At 39.7% G+C, this 20544-nt stretch overlaps 1 protein-coding gene across 1 annotated transcript; it reads left to right on the forward strand.

Annotated features, from left to right (window-relative positions):
• The first annotated feature begins 14662 nt into the window (after positions 1-14662).
• LOC121986675 (pentatricopeptide repeat-containing protein At1g71490-like) lies at positions 14663-16594 on the forward strand. Its single transcript, XM_042540629.1, has one exon. It carries the CDS (start codon positions 14663-14665, stop codon positions 16592-16594), a length of 1932 nt encoding a protein of 643 aa, XP_042396563.1.
• The last annotated feature ends 3950 nt before the right edge of the window (positions 16595-20544 follow it).

Here is a 20544-nt window from a genome sequence, read left to right on the forward strand (position 1 = left end):
TTCGACCGACTGACCCATGGCTTGGTTGATTGAACCCAATCATATCTCACTAATTCAGTGCTTGATTTCTTCCTTTATATGTCGACTGAACCTTTTATTTGATCGACCAAACATTGAGATGCTTGGCTTTGCATCTAGATTCACAATTTGTCTAGATCACTTATTTCATAAAATTAGCTTAATCAGTTGATTGAACCTCGTGTTCGGTCGACTGAACATAAATGTTTCCTTTGTTGCTTGATTGATCACATTCGATCGTGGCTTACCATACATGTTTGGTCGATTGATCATGGTTATCGGTCGACTGAACCTTGATTTCCTTCTAAACTCGGATCAAAACTAATTTGCACTTATCCGCTCTGATTTGTCGACCAAACCCTTCAATCACATATACTTTATTTTTCTACAAATAAAGTTAGTACAATAATGATAATAATGGTCTTGCAAAATAGAGTTAGAAATAGTTTATATATACATGTTTCATTTTGACAGTACGATTGTCTAATCTTAACTTAGAAATCTCCATTAGTTTTTTTAGTGGATTAACACCTAAAGTTTGTCTCAAATGAGATGCGTCCTCATTGCCTTCCAAAACTGAAAGGTTTCTCTAGGACTTACCTTATTTATCCACCAAACATATGGTCCAACTGACTTATTTAGACTTTTTTCTGCTTAGTGTCCAATCAACCCTCTAGGACTTTCCTTACTTGATGTCCTATTTGTTAGTGCAGCGGGGACCGACAAAAGGGGGATGAATTGCTTGCAATAAAAAATTATACCCTCCTCAAATTTTCAACTCTAAAATAAAAACAACACTAATAATTAAAGTAGTTAACAGAAAAAAAAGGAGAGATGACTCAGCTATTTGACTTGGTTACAACCGAGACGGTTGTTAATCCAAGGCGGTGGAAAAGCGCACTAAGAGAGTCTAATTCTTTGAAGGCGGAGAAGCCTTTTACACTTTAAGAGCACAGAGGTTGCTTGAAAAGGAATTACAGAGTTGATGCTTTCGTTGTTTTAGAACAGCTATTCGAGACCCCTTTATATAGGGCTTCCAATACTTATCAGATAACTGATTTTCGGGATCAGGTTTTGACTCGAGAGGGATCGGTCGACCGATCCCCAGGTTCGGTCGACCGAACCTACTGTACCTGCCCAGCCTTCCATCCAGGTGCAGTCTCTCTGGATCGAGCTTGGGTTCGGTCGACCGATCCTTGTATTCGATTGACCGATCAGCCAACGGTCTCTGCTCGATCTGACCCGATCAAATTGCTTCGACCAAGTCTGTGATTATCTTCGGTTCGGTCGACCGATCAGCCATTGGTTGTTGACGTGTCTCCAAGGATTGGCTTCTGATGAAAGGGGTTCGATCGACCGATCAGAGGGTTCGGTCGACCGAACACTTGTCAAGTCAACTTCTCGGTTGACTTGCTCTGGTTCGGCTTGCTTGGGGTGATTTCGACCATCCAAAATAGGGCTCACCGAACCCAGTTCCCGGCCCTCTCCTCGAGCAGTCTTCCGTCCCGACTTTACGTCCCTCGAACGCCGCGCACGTTCTTCACGCCCACCGGTGTACTCTTCCGCAGCTCTCTCGTTCTTCGAACGCACCGAGCCCGTCGGCTCCCTTCCCGTGTCGTCCTTCTCGCTAGCTGCGTCTTCCACTCGACTTCCTGCTCTCCTAAGTTCCTACACACTTAGACACAGAGATCAGACAAACATGACCTAACCTAAACTTGGTTGATCACATCAAAACAACCACGGGGTCTAACACTATTTAGCTGACCCATCAAGTGTTCTTCTATATCAACTTATCTAGTATCTTGCTCGATTTCTAGTCCTTCTGATCCACTAAGACTGCACTGCCTAATGTCCGGTCTTTCTGACTCATTCAACTTTTCATGTTAAGTGACCTGCACACTTAACTCTTATATCAAATACATAATATCTAATTTTAAACCCTTTGTCAGACATCAAAATATAAGTTTGATTATCAATACTACTTACACCAACATAACATTGTCTTATGGGAGGCCGGGGCCAAATACTAATAATATGGGATGACTAAAAGGTCAATTTAATCTAAGAAGGGGATGAGCAATTCATGCACCACATAGTAATATGCGGGATATCACACAAACTATTCGCTATTATTGTCTATGGAAAACTATCCCTATTCAATAGTAAACTACAATGGGAGGGTTTGCTATGTCTAGCTACTAATACGGAGCTACCATGGTTAGTTTTGGAAGATTTCAACTCTTTCTTATCATATGAAGACAAGCAAAGAGGGCTACTAATTACATAATATTATACTACAGTTTTCCAGAATTTTGTGATCTCCATAGGCATGGAGGACATGATGTATACAAGCTGCCAATTTACTTGGACTAATGGACATAACTGTAGTAAATTAAACTGTGCATTCATTAACAAGGTTGGGTTAGAAGCCAAACTATGTAGCTAAGACAAATTCACTCCTCCTAGCTACGTCTTTGACAATTCAATTTGTTTAGCATCGGTTTTTGATGGTGGAACTCGCATTCCCAAATCTTTCAAATTCTTTAATATGTGGATCAAGAATAACACATTTTTATTGTTCATTGAAAGCAAATGGTCAGTGGTCAGCCTATGGGCAACAATTTCAACATGACACTGCTTATTATAAGCTTCAATAAGTTCTCAACCTCTCAAAGTTTGATCTGAAGCAACTGAACACTGCTCATTTCTAGCATATCTTAGTTGGGACAGTAGCAGCTTGTCAATAGTTAGAAGACGTGCAAGATGTAGGTTTGGACACCAGTCATATGGCAAATGGCTACAAGCTCCTACAATAAAATACAACATGATTAAGTGCAATATAACATAGCTTTAATATTCAACGTGCCAAAGTGAGCTATTTTAAACAAGTAGATCAAAACTTAGCCTATTTTCACTCCCTTATCAAGCTCAACAACCGTTGAAATGAAATCACAACAGTAGAAAAATTAGATGGGGATCTCACAACATCATTTGAAAAGATAATGTAGATTTTTACAATGCATTTCCAAAATCAACTTGGTACAATATTAAGCTGACAACCTCTCTCACAGCAGCTATTCCAATCTGGTCGGACCATCATTCCAATTCAAATTGAGCAGTTTACCCGTTTACCTATTGCTAAGGAAATCAAGATGCTTTGTTCAACATTGGAGATCAACGAGCACTCGATTCGGATGGCTATGGGTTAAGAATATAGCAAGTGTAGATTTTATTACTACTATCATGGAATTTTTTCACCATGGAACACTACTTCTCCAATGGAATCATACACTCATAGCCCTCGTTCCCAAATCCATCCACACTAGGAAGGTGGTTGACTAGTGTCCCATTTTCTCCTATACATTGTTCTATAAAGTTATCTCTAAGATATTGACAAGATAACTTTTTGACATCTTGGGACACCTTATCTACTTGTCTTACGACATTTTTGTACATGGTAGACTTATTACTAATAATATTCACTTATCATGGAAACTTTTTAAGAAATATGATTGCAACCGTATCTCACCACACTATATCATGAAGATCGATCTACATACATCTTTTGACTCGGTACATTGGGCTACACGAGGCTCTCTTGGATTGAACTTCCTAACACGTTTTATTGGATGGATTATTGAGTGTGTCACCACTACCTCTTTCTCACTAGCCAACAATAGTCAATTTTTTGAACATTTTTGAGGAGCTAGAGGGCTATGGCAAGGTGATTACTATCACCCTATCTATTTAATATATGTATTGAGATCTTTGGCAGATAGCTATAGTAGCACACATCCTAGTTAAGTTTTGACTCTCCTTCTTAGTGTGCCAATGCCATATTAGTTGATCACCTGACCTATATGGATGACTTGCTACCTTTAGCAGAGGAGATGTTGCATCTGTCGGGACCCTGATCATATGTTTGCAAAACTTTAGGGAGACTATTGGACTTTATGTTAATCATCAGTCTATAATCAAGCATCTATCTGGAGGGAGTTGATGACACAATGTGCAGGAGAATTCTCTCTCCATCACTGGCTTTCTGGAGGGCACTATACCTTTTCCATATCTGGGGATTTTGCTAGCTACAGAGTGTCTTCTGATATCATGTTAACCTATTATACTCCCAGATCTATCGAATCAACATCTGGCCACGAAGGATGTTGTCTTACAATGGCAAGGCGACGCTTATCACATCAGTACTTTAGAGCATCAAGTGCTTCTGGTTATCTATTTGCCTTTACCTTAGGGCATCATCGATTACATCAATAGTATTTACAGGTATTTCACATGAACGTCTAAACATCCTCTTATATCATGGGTAGATATGTGCAAACTAAAGGATGAACATGGATTGGGATTCCAGGACTCGTGAGTCTGGAATCTAGATCTCTTAGCAAAGGTATTGTGACACATATAGGAGAAGGAGGACGCACTCTAGATCAAGTGGGTATATCATGTTGGTGTTGGAAGCACCAGCTAATCAAACTTGTGTTTTGATATTGACAAAGGTTCAAAGTTAAGCTGTGTTATTGTTTTAACAAGTTGAAATAAGCGTGCAGGAAAGTCCATCTTAGGCAAGGTGAAAGTCCTAGTTAAGATTAGGCAAAGAAGTTCAAATAGACACTAGACAAATGGAAAGTCTTAGCTGCAATTAGACAATGAAGTTCTGGCCATGGGATTGAGCAAAGACTTAGCAGGTCGAGGACGTCAGGCAAAATCCTAGCGTTAATGACGCTAGGTGAAAGTCCTGGGGATCGCGGACACTAGGTGGAAGACTGGACGGGTCGGGGTTCAGACGTCCAGCGTAAAGTCCTAAGGTCTTGGATGCTAAGAAAACGTTTAGGCGGTCTGGAGGAATGATTTGATAAAAGGTAAACACTCCTGAGAGGAGTAGGTGAGGGCGCGTTCCTTGAAGAGGGAATAGTAGGCGTCAGTCTGATCTAGAGTTTCAGTGAAACTTAAAGTCAGGATCGGATAGTCTGAAGACTGTGAAAAATTACATTACATATTATTTGTGTTTGCGCTAACCTTGTAATGGAGAAAGTTGGTGGCTGGAAAACTAGGCGTCAGGAGTCCGGAGCTTGTCCGGGCACTGAGACGTCGGGGCACATAGAGTTGCTCTAGGCACTTAGGTAAACTGTGATGAGAAAGTACCCCGGGTGGGTGCCTAGTGAGGCACCCTAACGGTGTGGGCGCCCGGAGTTGCTCTAGGCACCTGGACAAGCAAAATCTCATCTTCACTCTACATTGGAGCGTGATGACTGGTCGACCCACATTGGCGGTCTAGGAGCTCGGAGGGGGTCCGGGTGTCTGGACATGAATAAACTTCCAGGATGAAATTTCGACTAGAGCTTGCCATATCAGCATACTCCAGCCGCTCGAGAAGGGATTCAAGCACCCTGATAAGGATATAAAAGGAGGGTTTGACCAGCAACTTCAAGACATCAATTTGAACAACATTCGCTCTTGTGCGTTGCTCCAAAAATGACTCTACAACACCCAAACGTTACTCTGACGGCTACTATGCTCAAGACCAACTCCGAAGTCATCGGTATTATTTGCACTTCAATTAGTTGTACTCATATTCAAATTTTATTTGCAATTTTTCAATTGATTAATGATTGTCCAACAAAAGCACTCTCACGTGTGGGTCTAGGAGTAGGAGTCGTCACAAGCTCCGAACTAAGTAAAACTCGGTGTTGTTAGCATTGCTTGTTTTCTTTTCTATCTTTATTCTTCCATGTTTTACTCTCCGAGTTTTAAACGAACATGAAAGTCGTGAGCACTATTCACCCCCTCTAGTACAACGATCCTACACATCATATCTACTTAAGTCACACTGACATTTGGGCATGACAGACAGCTAATTCAGATTCCCCTCTGATTAAAAGAATTTGCGGATACATGATCTCATATTAGCGGTTGTTAGGTCACTAGGGGTTGCTCATCGATGACTGACAGATTGGTTTGCACTGGATGATGGGGTGGCCTGGGCTTATAACTTCTTCTGGTAACCTAGTTCTAAGAAGGCATGGGCTCGAACAATATGAAGGATGTACTTACAATTCAATTATATAGTCACTTTCTGAATGCTAACACAAAGTTGACTTCCCACTAAAGATTAATAGGATTATCTGGAGGACAAACAATGCAATTTTGTGGTCAAGTGATGAAGACATAGGAGCACCTATTCGTCAGGTGTCCTCCTATCATTAAGCTATGACGGAGGATCAGAGATTGACTTCACCTGATTCAGGAGATGTCCATCTACTGACAGATGATGTGAGTTTTCAGGCGGCATTATCATTGGAGTAGGATTTCAATAAAAGCACGTTATCTTGCCTTGTTATCTACGATCCATTATGTATGGAGAGCCTAAAATCATAGTTTCTTTGGCGAGGGACAATTAGATGTTGACAAGATATAGAGGGTTGTGCAAATTCATATATACAGGTCTTTAGGTATATATTCAAATATGATACTTCATTAAACATGAATAGCTCCTATAGCCTCATTTTGGTACATTTTGATACATACTATACAAATTTACTTATAAAAAAAATAATAAGAAGGCTTTCAAAAGTATATTAGTTTTGATTTGAAGTAATTTGGAGTTCTCTAAGTTTATTCATCATCAAGTTTGTCTGAAACTGACTGATGGAATTAGAGAACTTCAAATCACTTTAGACTAAAATTAATGTATTTTCGAAAACTTCTTTAATATATTTATATTTTAAGATCTAAATTCGATAGTATAAATTTAGAATGATAAATTATAAATTTTTTAATAGGTAAAGTAAAAAAAATTGAGAAGAGAGACATTTTTGAAAATCATGAAAAGAGGAGGTATAACAAAAATATACGGTATGATTTTGATATTATAAAAGTTAAATATATGAAATAAAAATTTTTGAAACCTCTATAAATAACTTAGTAAAATGCTATTTTTTATGCAAGTTGTGCGTTGGTCCTAATTGAGCGGCTATTGTCGATCGTGTGACGAAGTAACTAGGTTATTAATCTCTTCTTTATATTTACATTTTATATAATTAAATTTTAATAAAATTTAAATTCATAAATTACTAACATAAAATAACTTTCATAATTAAAAAAATTACATAAATATCACAATACATATATCGTAATTAATAAATTATTTTTTCACTGATTACAATTATAGCGTGCCCAAATATACTCAATTAAGTCCGCTCGAAGTTGATGATGTAGTTTATTATCACCTTAGCCATGAGTTTCGTGACTATCTAGTTGAGTGTGGGATTCTATCTCAACTCACTTCTCCTGGAACACCACAGTGGAATAGTGTATTCGAAAGGAGGAATCATACCTTATTAGATATGGTACGATCTATGATAAGTCACACAAATCTTCCTATGTATCTTTGGGGCTATGCCCTAGACACAGCAGCCTTCATTCTCAACCGAGTTCCATCTAAGGCTGTAATAAAGACACCATATAGGATATGGACTGGAAGAGATGCCCAGGTGTCTTTTATGAGGATTTGGGGTTGTGAGGCTTACATTCGACGTCAAGTCTTGGACAAATTGGGACCCAAATCCGACAAGTGTTATTTCATTGGATATCCCAAGGAAACGAATGGATATTACTTCTACATTCCCAGTCAACACAAGGTAGTTGTGGCTAAGACTGGGGTATTTCTAGAAAGGGATTTTCTTTCTAGAAAGACTAGTGGGAGTACGTTTGATCTTGAAGAAGTTCAAGATATGAACCATAGTACTGAAGCCTCGATGGAAGTTGAACTGGAACCACAAAGTGTTGTGGATGATGTTGTTCCACAAGGAGTTGAGGAACAACAACCAGTTCAAGTAGACCTACATCTTCGCAGATCTGATAGGGTACGTCGTCAGCCTGAGAGATACTCACTTCTCTTGTCTGACCATGATGACGTTGTGCTCATTGAGGATGAGCCTACCTCCTATCAGGAAGCTGTGATGAGACCAGATTCTGAGAAATGGCTAGAGGCCATGAGATCCGAGATGGAATCCATGTACACTAACCAAGTATGGACTTTGGTTGATCCACCTGAAGGGGTCAAACCCATTGGGTGTAAGTGGGTCTTTAAGAGAAAGACTGACATGGATGAACTTATTTATAAGGGTCGCTTGGTAGCTAAAGGTTTCAAGCAAATTCATGGTATTGACTATAATGAAACCTTTTCTCCAGTAGCGATGTTTAAATCCATTCAGATCATGCTTGCTATTGCAGCGTATCACGATTATGAGATCTGGCAGATGGATGTCAAAACCGCGTTTCTGAATGGAAACCTACTCGAGGATGTGTACATGACAGAACCTGAGGGTTTTGTAGATCCACAGCATACTGGCAGTGTATGCAAGCTGCATAGATCCATTTATGGACTAAAACAAGCTTCTCGGAGCTGGAATCTTCGATTCGATGATGCAATCAAACAGTTTGGTTTCATCAAGAATGAAGATGAACCTTGTGTCTATAAGAAGGTTGTTGGGAGCACAGTTGTCTTCCTTATATTGTATGTGGATGACATACTACTCATTGGGAAAGACATCCCTTTACTGCAGTCTGTCAAGACTTGGCTAGGGACTTAGGTGAAGCATCCCGCATTCTACGCATACAGATCTATAGAGATAGATCTACGAGATTATTTGGCCTAAGTCAGAGTATATATATTGACAAGGTACTTCTACGGTTTGCCATGCAGAACTCCAAGAAGGGATTTCTGTCGATGTCACATGGTGTGAGTCTTTCGAAGACTCAAGGTCCCTCTTCTAGAGAGGAGAGAGACCGCATGGATCAGATCCCTTATGCCTCAGTTATAGGATCTATCATGTACGCCATGCTATGTACTCGTCCTGATGTCTCGTATGCTTTGAGCATGACGAGCAGATACAGTCAGATCCAGGTGAAAGTCACTGGATAGCGGTCAAGAATATTCTTAAGTACTTAAAAAGGACTAAAGAATATTTCTTGATATATGGAGGCGATGATGAGTTAGCTGTAAAGGGTTACAGTGATGCCAGCTTCCAGACCGACCAGGATGATTATCGATCGTAGTCAGGGTTCGTGTTTTGCATAAATGGTGGTGCTGTGAGCTGGAAGAGTTCGAAGCAGGACACAATAGCTGATTCTACGACAGAGGCCGAGTATATTGCTGCATCAGAAGCAGCAAAGGAGGCAGTTTGAATCCGCAAGTTCATTACCGAGTTTGGGGTGATTTCTAGCATAGCTGATCCCATAGAGCTCTATTGTGACAACAATGGAGCAATAGCACAGGCTAAGGAACCTCGCTCACACTAGCGGACCAAACATATACTACGGCGCTTCCATCTCATTCGAGAGATTATCAAGAGAAGAGATGTGAAGATTTGCAGAGTACCCAGAGAGGCTAACATCGCAGATCCCTTGACCAAGGCTTTGGCACAGAGAAAGCATGATGGCCACACTAGGTCATTAGGCCTTAGAGCCTACACTGATTGACACTAGTGCTAGTGGGAGATTGTTAGTTATAGCCCTAGAGCCAATCATTTGATGATTGTTGTATGGACTCGCTGTATCATATTCTTGTATATAAATAAAGACATTTGTTTTGGTTATTATACTTACTTGTATTGGTGCCAAATAACTAAGTATAATAGCATCCTTGAGTAGAAAGTTTTTACCTATATCAATCGATTGGTTGAATCGATAGTGAGATGATATAGGGAACACTACTCTTAATTATTCCTAGTCAAGTATTAACATTCAGGGACAATGTTAATGCGACGAGACTAACATGTAGGTCAACTTGATGACTTGATCTCACAAGTCATGGATATGGAGATATCAAGTTGACACATGAGTATGCATTGGAGAATGTATACTGAATGACCCGCCATGAGAAAATATCATGGATCATTATATGAGTGTCATATATTTTCTCATGTGGCTATTAGTATGACTACTTGTCCTTGGACCTGAAGTCACCATGGTTTCCTACATAAGGAGTTACGTACTTTGGCTTCGTCAAACGTCACCCGTAACTGGGTGGACTATAAAGGCGATTACTGGGTATGTAACAAATTATACGGAGTGATGTAGATGTGATCTATCCCTCCTATATGACAGGAGTGACATCGATATTCTTGATAGAGTGAGACCACTAAGTGCATGATCATGCTCAAATGAGTCAATATAAGATATTGAGCTCATTTGATTGAGTGAGTTTACTTGGAGTTCAAGATTTAGATTGATTAGAGGATGACACGGTCTATGCCTCACATTGATCAATCTAGATGTTTAGGATAGAAGGACAATGTCATATATTGTGAAGAGTCACAATTAGTAGTCACAAGGTGATGTTGGATCTCAACATTCTTATAACTTGGGTAGTAATGATGTGTTGCTAAATACCACTCATTACTTATGCTTCTAAATGGATTTAAGAGCATTGCCAACGTTATAAAAACCTATAAGGTCACACACAAAGGGCAATTAAATGGAGATTAGGTTCATTTGATGAACCTAAAGGATTAGGTCCATGTGATGAACCAAATTGGATTAAGAGTAATCCAAATTAGGCTAATTGAGTTGGACTCAATTTTGTTCATGTGTAAGATGAGTCTAATTTGGACTTAGACTCATTGAATCAATTTAATTCAATGAATAGAGATTCATTAAATTAAAATTGACTTGAACCAATGGTTAGATTAGATCAACCATGGGAGAGAAGTGGTCAAGTTTGACTTGACTTGAGAGGAAGATGAAGGGTCAAATTTGACTTGACCATTTGCCACCTCATTTGTGAGTTGACATTAAGTGGGCCAATTATGATGTGCCACATCATCAAGGCTAGCACATGTATGTCCCACCTCATGAGGGAGATCATGAGTTGATATCCCATGGAGGTTTAAAAGCCTTCTTGAAAAGTGGCCGGCCACTTATGTCATGTTGTGTGAGTTTCATTTTTGGTGTAACTCCCATCTTCTTCCTCCTCTCATCGTCTTCTCCCTCTCTTCCTCCTTGCCGTGACCATCAAAGGTGCTAGCACACCTTTTGTGTGGTTTTCTCCATCTCTTGCTTGTGTGGATACACATAGAGGGAGTATCTACTTTGATACTCTCGAGATCCGGCGAACCTTGGACGAGCGGGATTACGCGAAGGGCTTCGCATCAAGGGTAACCTCTTTTCTTTTTGTAGATCTAGTGTAGATCAAGGTTAGAGAAACTCGTACACGAAATTTTTGTTTTATAAACTTCGCACGGATCCGTGGCATGAGAATTTCGGGGTTTCCGCAACGCAAAAAAAATGATTTTTGCGGCCCGAAAAACCCAACACAAATATCTTCTCTTCTGTGTTCTATTGAAAGAACTTTGAGCTCTTTGACGTACCGTTTGTCGCTGCTCATATAGTTGGAGCATTCTTCGTTCATCTATATCCTCCGCATCTTCGGCCAATTCATTTCTCCAGAATTCATGGAGCATAGATCGATCTGGATTTTGAGTCATTTGAAATAAATCAAGATATTTTTGTGGTTGAAAAATATAGAGAGTTGAGAAAAGAAATCGGAAGCGAAGATAACAACGAGATGGATGAAAAAAATATGAAATCGATCATGTATTTATAAAAAAAAAAAAATTTAACCGTTGAACAACGGCTAAAATCAACGGCATAATATATAAAAAAATTCTAATCGTTGACATTTTTTTTACAATTATTAAAATAAAAATAATATATAAAAAAAAGTAAAAAACACGATTGTCGTGTAAAGCGAAAAACCTCCCTCCAAGGAGGTTTTTGGCTGCTTCTACGTCACAGTGGGAGCTATGAAAGAGCTTCCATTGTGTTCAGAGTTCCAACTATGGATGCTCTAGTTCGTATTGTCAGACCGCCCATGCCACTATAGATGACTGAAGTTTTTTTTTTTTAAAAAAAATATTTTTGTAATAAAAATAAATATCAAAGTCTGATGTGGCCTTCAATAATTTTCAAAATTTATGTACGCCCGTAAAATTAAAAAAAAACGGCAATTTACCAAATCACGCACTTAAATATCTTAATTGACCAAAAGGCGTATGTTACTTTAGTTTTACCAAAGGGCGCATTTTTTCAAGTGCACTTCCCTTTTTATCCTTCTGACAAATTAAACCTTTTTTTTGTCGTTTTCCTTTTCTCTCTCTTCTCTTTCCTATTACCTCTTTCATCAACGAAATGTAAGATTTAGTTATTTTTTTGATAACATTTTAATACATTTAGAGAAGCTAAAATAAACAATGGATAGCATAGTTAAACTCCTTGCAACATCAGGAATCCACAGGAACTGAAATGGGTGTAATCTGAGGTCTCTAGGTCCATCAGTGGGTTTCGGTCAAAACCCACTGATGGACCTAGAGAGCTCCGATTGCACCCATTTCAGTTTCTATGGATTCCTGGTGTTGCAAGGAGTTCAAATATGTTATCCATTGTTTATTTTGACTTTTAAAAGATGTTAAAATAGCAGAATAAAAAATTAGCAAAAAGGCTCCACGTTAGGCCTGATATGGAATCATATCAGGCCCAATGTGGACCTGATATGATTTTTCCTTGAGCTTCATACAATGTAGAGAAATTAATTTGATGATAGAAAACCAAGAGTTCTGTTAGTCCTATGATTTAATTATCTTTTTCTCAAGCATATTGTGCAAATTGATTCTCTGTTTCTCTGAACATTGTTTTATCAGTATATTGCAATATCTGCTAATACCTTTGCCTTAATACTGCATCATATCTTCTGTATTCTCAACATTACCCTCATGATTCACATTACAGATCATCCCTGGCTGCAGAATGCCAATAAGGCACCCAATGTAAATCTTAGTGAAACTGTTCGAGCAAGACTCCAGCAATTTTCAATGATGAATAAATTTAAAAAGAAAGCCCTTAGGGTGAGAATATTTTCTTTCATGATTTCTTTCTGTGTGAATGCTTGACATTTGTCCAGCTGATTATTCCAAGACACACCTAGTATTATTATGTTCATTCTAAAACTGTGTTAATGCAGGTGATAACTGAACACTTGTCTGTGGAGGAGATTGCCGACATAAAGGAAATGTTTGAGAATATGGATATCAACAAAAAAGGGCAGATAAATTTTGATGAGTTAAAGTATGGTTTGCGCAAGCTCGGACACCAGGTTGCTGATTCAGATGTCAAAGCATTATTGGAAGCAGTAAGTTATTGCTGAAGATGCAATCTTTTTTTTTTAAGTAAAAAAAATTGACTGTGGGTTATGGCAATCACACCATTTCCATTGGCATTACACAATTATGGGGTGACAAGGGAAAACAAACACAAAGAATTATGCACAAATTCAAGCCACAACCCTACTAGATCCATCAAGAAATTCATCCAGAGTTGCTGACCAAACAAGATCCAAAGATGGACCTATCAGCAATATACTGATAAAACAATGTTCAGAGGAACAGAGAATCAATTTGCACAACATGCTTGAGAAAAAGACAATTAAATCATAGGACTAACAGAACTCTTGGTTTTCTATCATCAAATTAATTTCTATACATTGTATGAAGCTCAAGGAAAAATCATATCAGATCCATATTGGGCCTGATATGGTTCCATATTAGGCCCAACGTGGGCCTGATATGATTTCATATCAGGCCTAACGTGGAGCCTTTTTGTTGATTTTTTCTTCTGCTATTTTAACATCTTTTAAAAGTCAAAATAAACAATGGATAGCATATTTGAACTCCTTGTAACACCAGGAATCCATAGAAACTGAAATGGGTGCAATCGGAGCTCTCTAGGTCCATCAGTGAGTTTTGACCGAAACTCACTGATCCATGGTGTTACAAGGAGTTTAAATATGCTATCCATTGTTTATTTTGACTTTTATAAGGTGTTAAAATAGGAGAAGAAAAAATCAGCAAAAAGGCTCCACGTTAGGCCTGATATGGAATCATATCAGGCCCACGTTGGGCCTGATATGATTTCATATCAGGCCCAACGTGGGCCTGATTTGGAGCCTTTTTGCTGATTTTTTCTTCTGCTATTTTAACACCTTTTAAAAGTCAAAATAAACAATGGATAGCATATTTGAACTCCTTGTAACACCAGGAATCCATAGAAACTGAAATGGGTGCAATCGGAGCTCTCTAGGTCCATCAGTGGGTTTTGACCGAAACCCACTGATCAGTTCCTGTGGATTCCTGATGTTGCAAGGAGTTTAATTATGCTATCCATTGTTTATTTTATCTTCTCTAAATGTATTAAAATGTTATCAAAAAAATAACTAAATCTTACATTTCGTTGATGAAAGAGGTAATAGGAAAGAGAAGAGAGAGAAAAGGAAAACGACAAAAAAAATGTTTAATTTGTCAGAAGGATAAAAAGGGAAGTGCACTTGAAAAAATGCGCCCTTTAGTAAAAACTAAAGTAACATACGTCTTTTGGTCAATTAAGATATTTAAGTACGTGATTTGATAAATTAGTGAATTGCCTAACAATATTTAGATCGAACTAAAGCTGTTTAGATCGATTTATATTCAAAATTGTCGGCCGCCATTTAAACCTAAAACACCGGAGCTGATTAGAAGTTTCCAACCCACGACGCCGCCACCAGCTGCCGCCGCATAACCTGAAATGAATCAGGTTGATGCGTTCTCCTCCTCCCCTCCCACGCATTTCGCCAGACGCCCTCCTCCGCCCGCATCTGCGCATCCGAGGACCATGGTCGGCCGCGCGTCCCTCTCCGCTCCTACCACCGGCGCAACCAGCGGAGTCCCTCCCTCCACCTCCGCACTCCGATCGCCTTCCCGACCTCGTGGACTCTATCCGTTTCGCCTCCTCCATCGGCCATCTCTCCGACGCCTTCTCTGCCTTCTCCTTGCTTCGCCGCCTCTATCCCACCTCTTGCCTCGTCCTCCTCCCGTGCCCCCTCTCCTTCCTCCTCTCTTGCTCTGCCGCCCGCAGCGCCCTGTCCCAGGGCCAGCAGCTCCATGCCCTTGCTCTCGCACTGGGCTTCCAAGATCACTTCTTTATCCTTCCTAAGCTCATTACCTTCTACGCCGCTTGTGGATTCCTCTCCGAGGCTCGCAATGTTGCCGATTCGAGCAAGAACCAATTTCGAGCCTGGAACTTCCTCGTCTCGGTGCACGCTGGCTGCTGCGCCTGGGAAGGTGCGATTTTTACCTACAAGCAGATGATTGATAGGGGCATCTTCGTCGGCAAGTATGCTTTCTCAACTGTTTTCCGAGCTTGCGGTGAGGTGGGTAACCTAGGTTTGGCCATGGTGGTCCATGCCCGCATGGCTGCTTCCGAAGTGGAACTGGATTTGTGCACTTGGAATTCGTTGGTCGCCATGTACGCTAGGTGTGGTGCGGTGAAAGAAGCTAGGAAGGTGTTTGATGCAATGCCTATGAGGGATATAATTAGTTGGAACACAATGATCTCCGGATATGTCTCAGCAGGAATGTTGGAGGAGGCAATTGAGTTGTTACCATCAATGCAAGAAGGCCCAGGATTTAACACTGTGACTTGTAATGCTATTGTTTCAGGAACTTTGCGGTTGCAACATAACTATGAAGCACTAAGGTTGATCTCCCGGATGAAAATTAGTGGCCCAGCCATGGATCATGTGACTTTAGTCAATGGGTTGAAGGCTTGTTCTAGACTGAACTCCATGAAGATTGGGAAGGAGATCCATGGAGTAGCACTACGAACCCATTGCTATGGGGTCGAAAACATCATCAACACTTTGATCACAATGTACTCCAGGTGCAAGAACATGAGCTATGCTTATAGTATATTTAGAACTAGTGGGATTAGAAGTTTGATTACTTGGAATGCCATGATCACAGGGAATTTGCATGCAGAAAAAACTGAGGAAGCCTATTTGCTTTTCCACGATATGATTGGATCTGGCATGCAACCAAACGATGTTACCATAATAGTCATGCTTTCGTTGTGTACCCGTGTTATGAACCTCAATCATGGAAAGGAACTTCATTGTTATATGGTGAAGGAAGGATTCCCTGATCACCTAGTTCTAAGCAACTGCCTCATAGGCTTATACTCCAAATCTAGAAGGATGGCACTCGCTCAAAGGCTTTTCGATGTTATGAAAGTCCATGATGTGATCACCTACACGATATTGATTGCTGGGTATGGAATGCTCGGTGAAGGAATTACCTCTCTAAAGCTATTCAATGAAATGATCCGTAGCGGGGTTCAACCAGATCATGTAACCATGGTGGCCATTCTCTCAGCTTGTAGCCATTCTGGGCTTGTCAACGAAGGGCTATCACTGTTTGACTACATGAACACTGGGTATGGGATTGCACCTCGAGTGGAGCACTGGTCTTGCATGGTTGATTTATACTGTAGAGCAGGTCTCCTGAAGAGGGCAGAAGAGTTGATTATTCACATGCCGGTCGAGCCAACAGGTGCTATGTTGGCTACACTTGTTGGTGCCTGTCGAGTTCACAGAAACAAAGAGGTTGGAGAATGGGCGGTGATGAGGCTTTACAAGATGAGCAACCGCAGTTTGAGCCACCACATTCAGTATCAGAGAATTAGCCAATCCTAAATAGTCGTGACTAACACAACTTGATGTAGACATTGATACTTATAGTGATAGCCAGCTTGTTGGAAAATGGTCGATGACAGTGAAACAATTGTTCCCGGTGTAAGAGATGCCCTTCTCTTGATCAGATACGAGGAAATTGTATTTTGCGGAAAGTAGTAAAGGTAAAAGATGGAAGCCACCAGTTAGATTTGTTTAGGAAATTCATAATACACGGATACATGAGATTTAACTTTTCTGACAATTTTTGACAAATTGTTTCCTTGAGATTTGTTATGGAGTTTTATGGTAACATGATACTTGTTCATGTATGGTGTAGGAACTGAAATATACTTAAGAATTTGCCTCAAAGCTGATTTTGGTATTCAGTAGTGTTCTTTGAGAATGTGTTTGATGGTATTTTTTAAATTTGAATTAAATCTTTCTTTGAGATTCAAGCGAATCCATGCTTATAGAGAAACCAAGCAGAAGTTGCTTGTTCGGATAGAATTTAGCTTGTGATAATAAAAAAATGAATTGCTTGTATCAATCAGTTTATATTTCGATCTCATGGGCTATTTTTATAATCATTTATTGTTTTAATACACCTTCATATTTTAGCATCATTATTTTCCATATTCAAAAAGTAATAGTTTGCCTTTGAGGCAGGAGCGGGTAGGCCATTCAACAGATAATCTAGGGAACTAAAGTTTGAATCTCAACTGTAATATATTACAAGAGATTTTTCCTCTAGTGAGAAGCAAATTTAAGAACATTGATTATTTGGATGAGCTTGCTTCCATGAATGTTTCCTGATTTATCTTGGTAGTTGATGGTAAATTTTCGTAAAAAATTTATCCTGATGGTCGATGGAAAATTTTCGTGGGATACCTAGCCACGAAAATTTATCTTGAAAAGTTGGATATATGGCGCCAGCTAAAAGAAAATTATATTAATTTTAAGTTAAGTTTCTTATGTGGAATAACTAATTATATTTCTAATGGAGTGTTTAGTAGAAGTTCTACTAAGCAATTTTTAGATTGCTGCGTAAAAGCACTTTTGATTGTTTGTGAATGTCAAATTCTATTTTAGCTTCTATAATTTTTACTCAGAAGTTAGAAATAAGAATTTGATATTTTATTCTTACTTTTGTTTTTTTATTTATAGTCTAAAATTAAAAGTTGACATTTATACTCTTAATAAATTTATCATTTTACATAATTATTACTCCACATTTGACTTAATTTCTCTCCTTAGCCACTTCCCAAATCATTTATAAAATTGTAATAATATTTTATTATAAGTATTTATTTTTTTAAATAATATTTTATATTTTATATAATTTATATTTTCAATTTTTTAATATATTTGTTGTATTTGTATAAATTTTATCATTTTTTAAATATTTTTATTCTTATTAATTTTATATATTTTTCAAACTTATAAAAAAAAAATTAATTTTGATACCATATTCAAAATAAAATAATAATTATATAAACATGGTGTATCGAAATTATATTTAGATAATTAAAAAATTAACTTATAAGTTTCTCATCGATCGTCAAGGTAAATCGGGGAAGTCAGCATTCTCAGGTTTACTACTCATTACGGAGAAAAATTCTTAATAATATATCGTAACTGAGTCTCGAAATATAGATCCTCGATAAAGATCTAACCATGACACCCTGCCCTTGGAGACAAGATTAATTATATAATTTAAAGATATTATTACCATTTAACTAAAAATTAAACTTGAAAATAATTATTCATCGACATTCAAATTTTACCATTAATTTTTAGCTTCTATTTTCAAGCCCTTCATATTTTAACTTTTCACTACTTTAAAATAATTTCATAAGAAACACTTTTCAATAAGCTAAAAAGCAAAACACAAAGCAAGTATTACATTGAGATAATTTGAAAGGGTTAATTTATGGTGTTATAAAAGTTAACAATAGAACAATATATCAATTTAAAAATCTAGTTGTTTCTTATTTTAGATATATTAAAACTAAGATAAAAATCAAAAGGGTGTTTTTTTATTTGAATCATCAAAAGATTTTTTTAATTAATTATCAAAACAGTGTCCCGTGGTCAATCTAAGTTGAACAGGTTTTAAACAATGTCCATGTAGTGATTATTAATTAAAGTTGCTAAAATATATTATTGACTGCCCGTGCATATGATATAGTAGTTATTAACCATAACTACTATAGCACTGTAGTAATTAAGATCCATAGTTAATATAATATATTTGATCATGTCCGAGAGTCGAGACGATGGACGCTGGGAGTGTGGCGCTCACGCTGGCTGGGTGTAGACTTCGAACGACTGAGACCTGCAACCACAAAGTCATTGCCGAGCCAGGGAGGGGTTCCCTTACATTGACCCTCCGACGCTCAAGTCAGATCTCCGGCGGAAGCAATAAGAAAGCGAAGGGAAACGAAAGTGGCAGAGTAACATTATCTACAGTAGAATCGAACATACCTTCGTCGAAGCTTGGGGTCCCTTATATAGGGCTCCCGGGAACGTGCATGCACGCTTCTTGAGATATGCACGCATCTCAAAAATTTTCCTGATAAGACGTGTCATAAAAGTGGTCCTGACACCATACCTCAATAGCCCGAGCATATCCTGACAAGACAGTGGAAGCTTTTATCGTACGATTCTCTGTTTGACCATGCCGTCCACCATGCTGTCTGTCGGTGGCACGAGTCCCTAAGAGGATAGCGGTCGATCCTTATTTTGTCGGTTACTGGGCCGAGCGGGGTGGCCGCTCGGCCGGCCTTCCGCAAGCTACCTGCCGTTCTGCCCTTCGGCCGAGCGGTGTATCCGCTCGGCCCACATCCACTGTTCGCGCCGAGCGGGCTATCCGCTTGGCCTATGCTCTGCTGGTACATAGGTTTTTTGAGCGTCGAAAGCTCGGTTCGGTGGCCGAGCTGTGATACTATCAGGTCAGGTCTTCCGATCCGGCAAGTGAGTTGCCCCCCGAGCAAACGATGGTATGAGGGCATTGACTGCCTTGACTTTGACCTTCCACGTGACCATGACTCCCTGTGGGGTGGGGGCCCCACCTTACCACCGGATCACGTGCCTTCCCCTCAAGTCTAGTCGAAGGAGCCTGCAAGTCCGACTGACTGGACAGTTGGGTCTGGGGATTGGCAATCCGATAGACCGTAATATTAGTTAGCTTCGAGTGTCGGCCGACCCGAGGGCTAACTCTTAAGGCCGATCGACGCCCCACGTGTTCGCACTTGGAGAATTCTTCATCCGCGCCCCTGGGCCAAGAGCAGTCAAAGCTGGCGTCATCCGAATCTCTTTGGAATTCATGCAAATCACCTCATTAAAGTCGAGCACGCGCCCACGCCTGATAATGACGCTCCTTAAATGCTGCCCTATGGGAGCATGCCACATGTCACCGCCACAGTCGCCGCATGTCCGAGGCGACAGTTGTTGATGTGATGCTTGGCGGTTTGAATTCAATGACCGGATTTGTGCTTCGATCGCCGAGACCTAGATCCGACGACTTCGGTCGACCGAGTCCTATCTTTATAAAGTTGCGACACCACCTCCTTTTTTTCACCTTACGTCTTCTCCTTCCTCGAGAGCTGTCGGCGACCTTGTGACCAGCGCTCCGGCGACTCCCCATCCTCTCCCACGACTCCTCCTTTCTGTAAGCCTCCTCGAACTCCCGTCGTTGGTGTTTCGTAGTCCCGCCCTTCTTGTCCCACGCCTCAGTCCGGTGTTTGCTATGTTTTTCCTGTTGGGATCTAGCGCGCCAAAGACGCGGAAACGCAGTGGAAAAATTACTAGATCCTCTTATCCAGCAGATCCATGCGAAGGGAAGAAACATTTTCTATTCATAATCTATACTAAGCTGCATGATAGGATTATACTTTTGATGCGTGCCCTTCGCAATCCCAACAGCAACCTCTTCTTGTTTAGATGCAGATCTCAGCGCGTTCAAGCGTCTG

This window comes from Zingiber officinale, chromosome 5B (genome assembly GCF_018446385.1).
Source record: "Zingiber officinale cultivar Zhangliang chromosome 5B, Zo_v1.1, whole genome shotgun sequence".
NCBI lineage: Eukaryota > Viridiplantae > Streptophyta > Magnoliopsida > Zingiberales > Zingiberaceae > Zingiber > Zingiber officinale.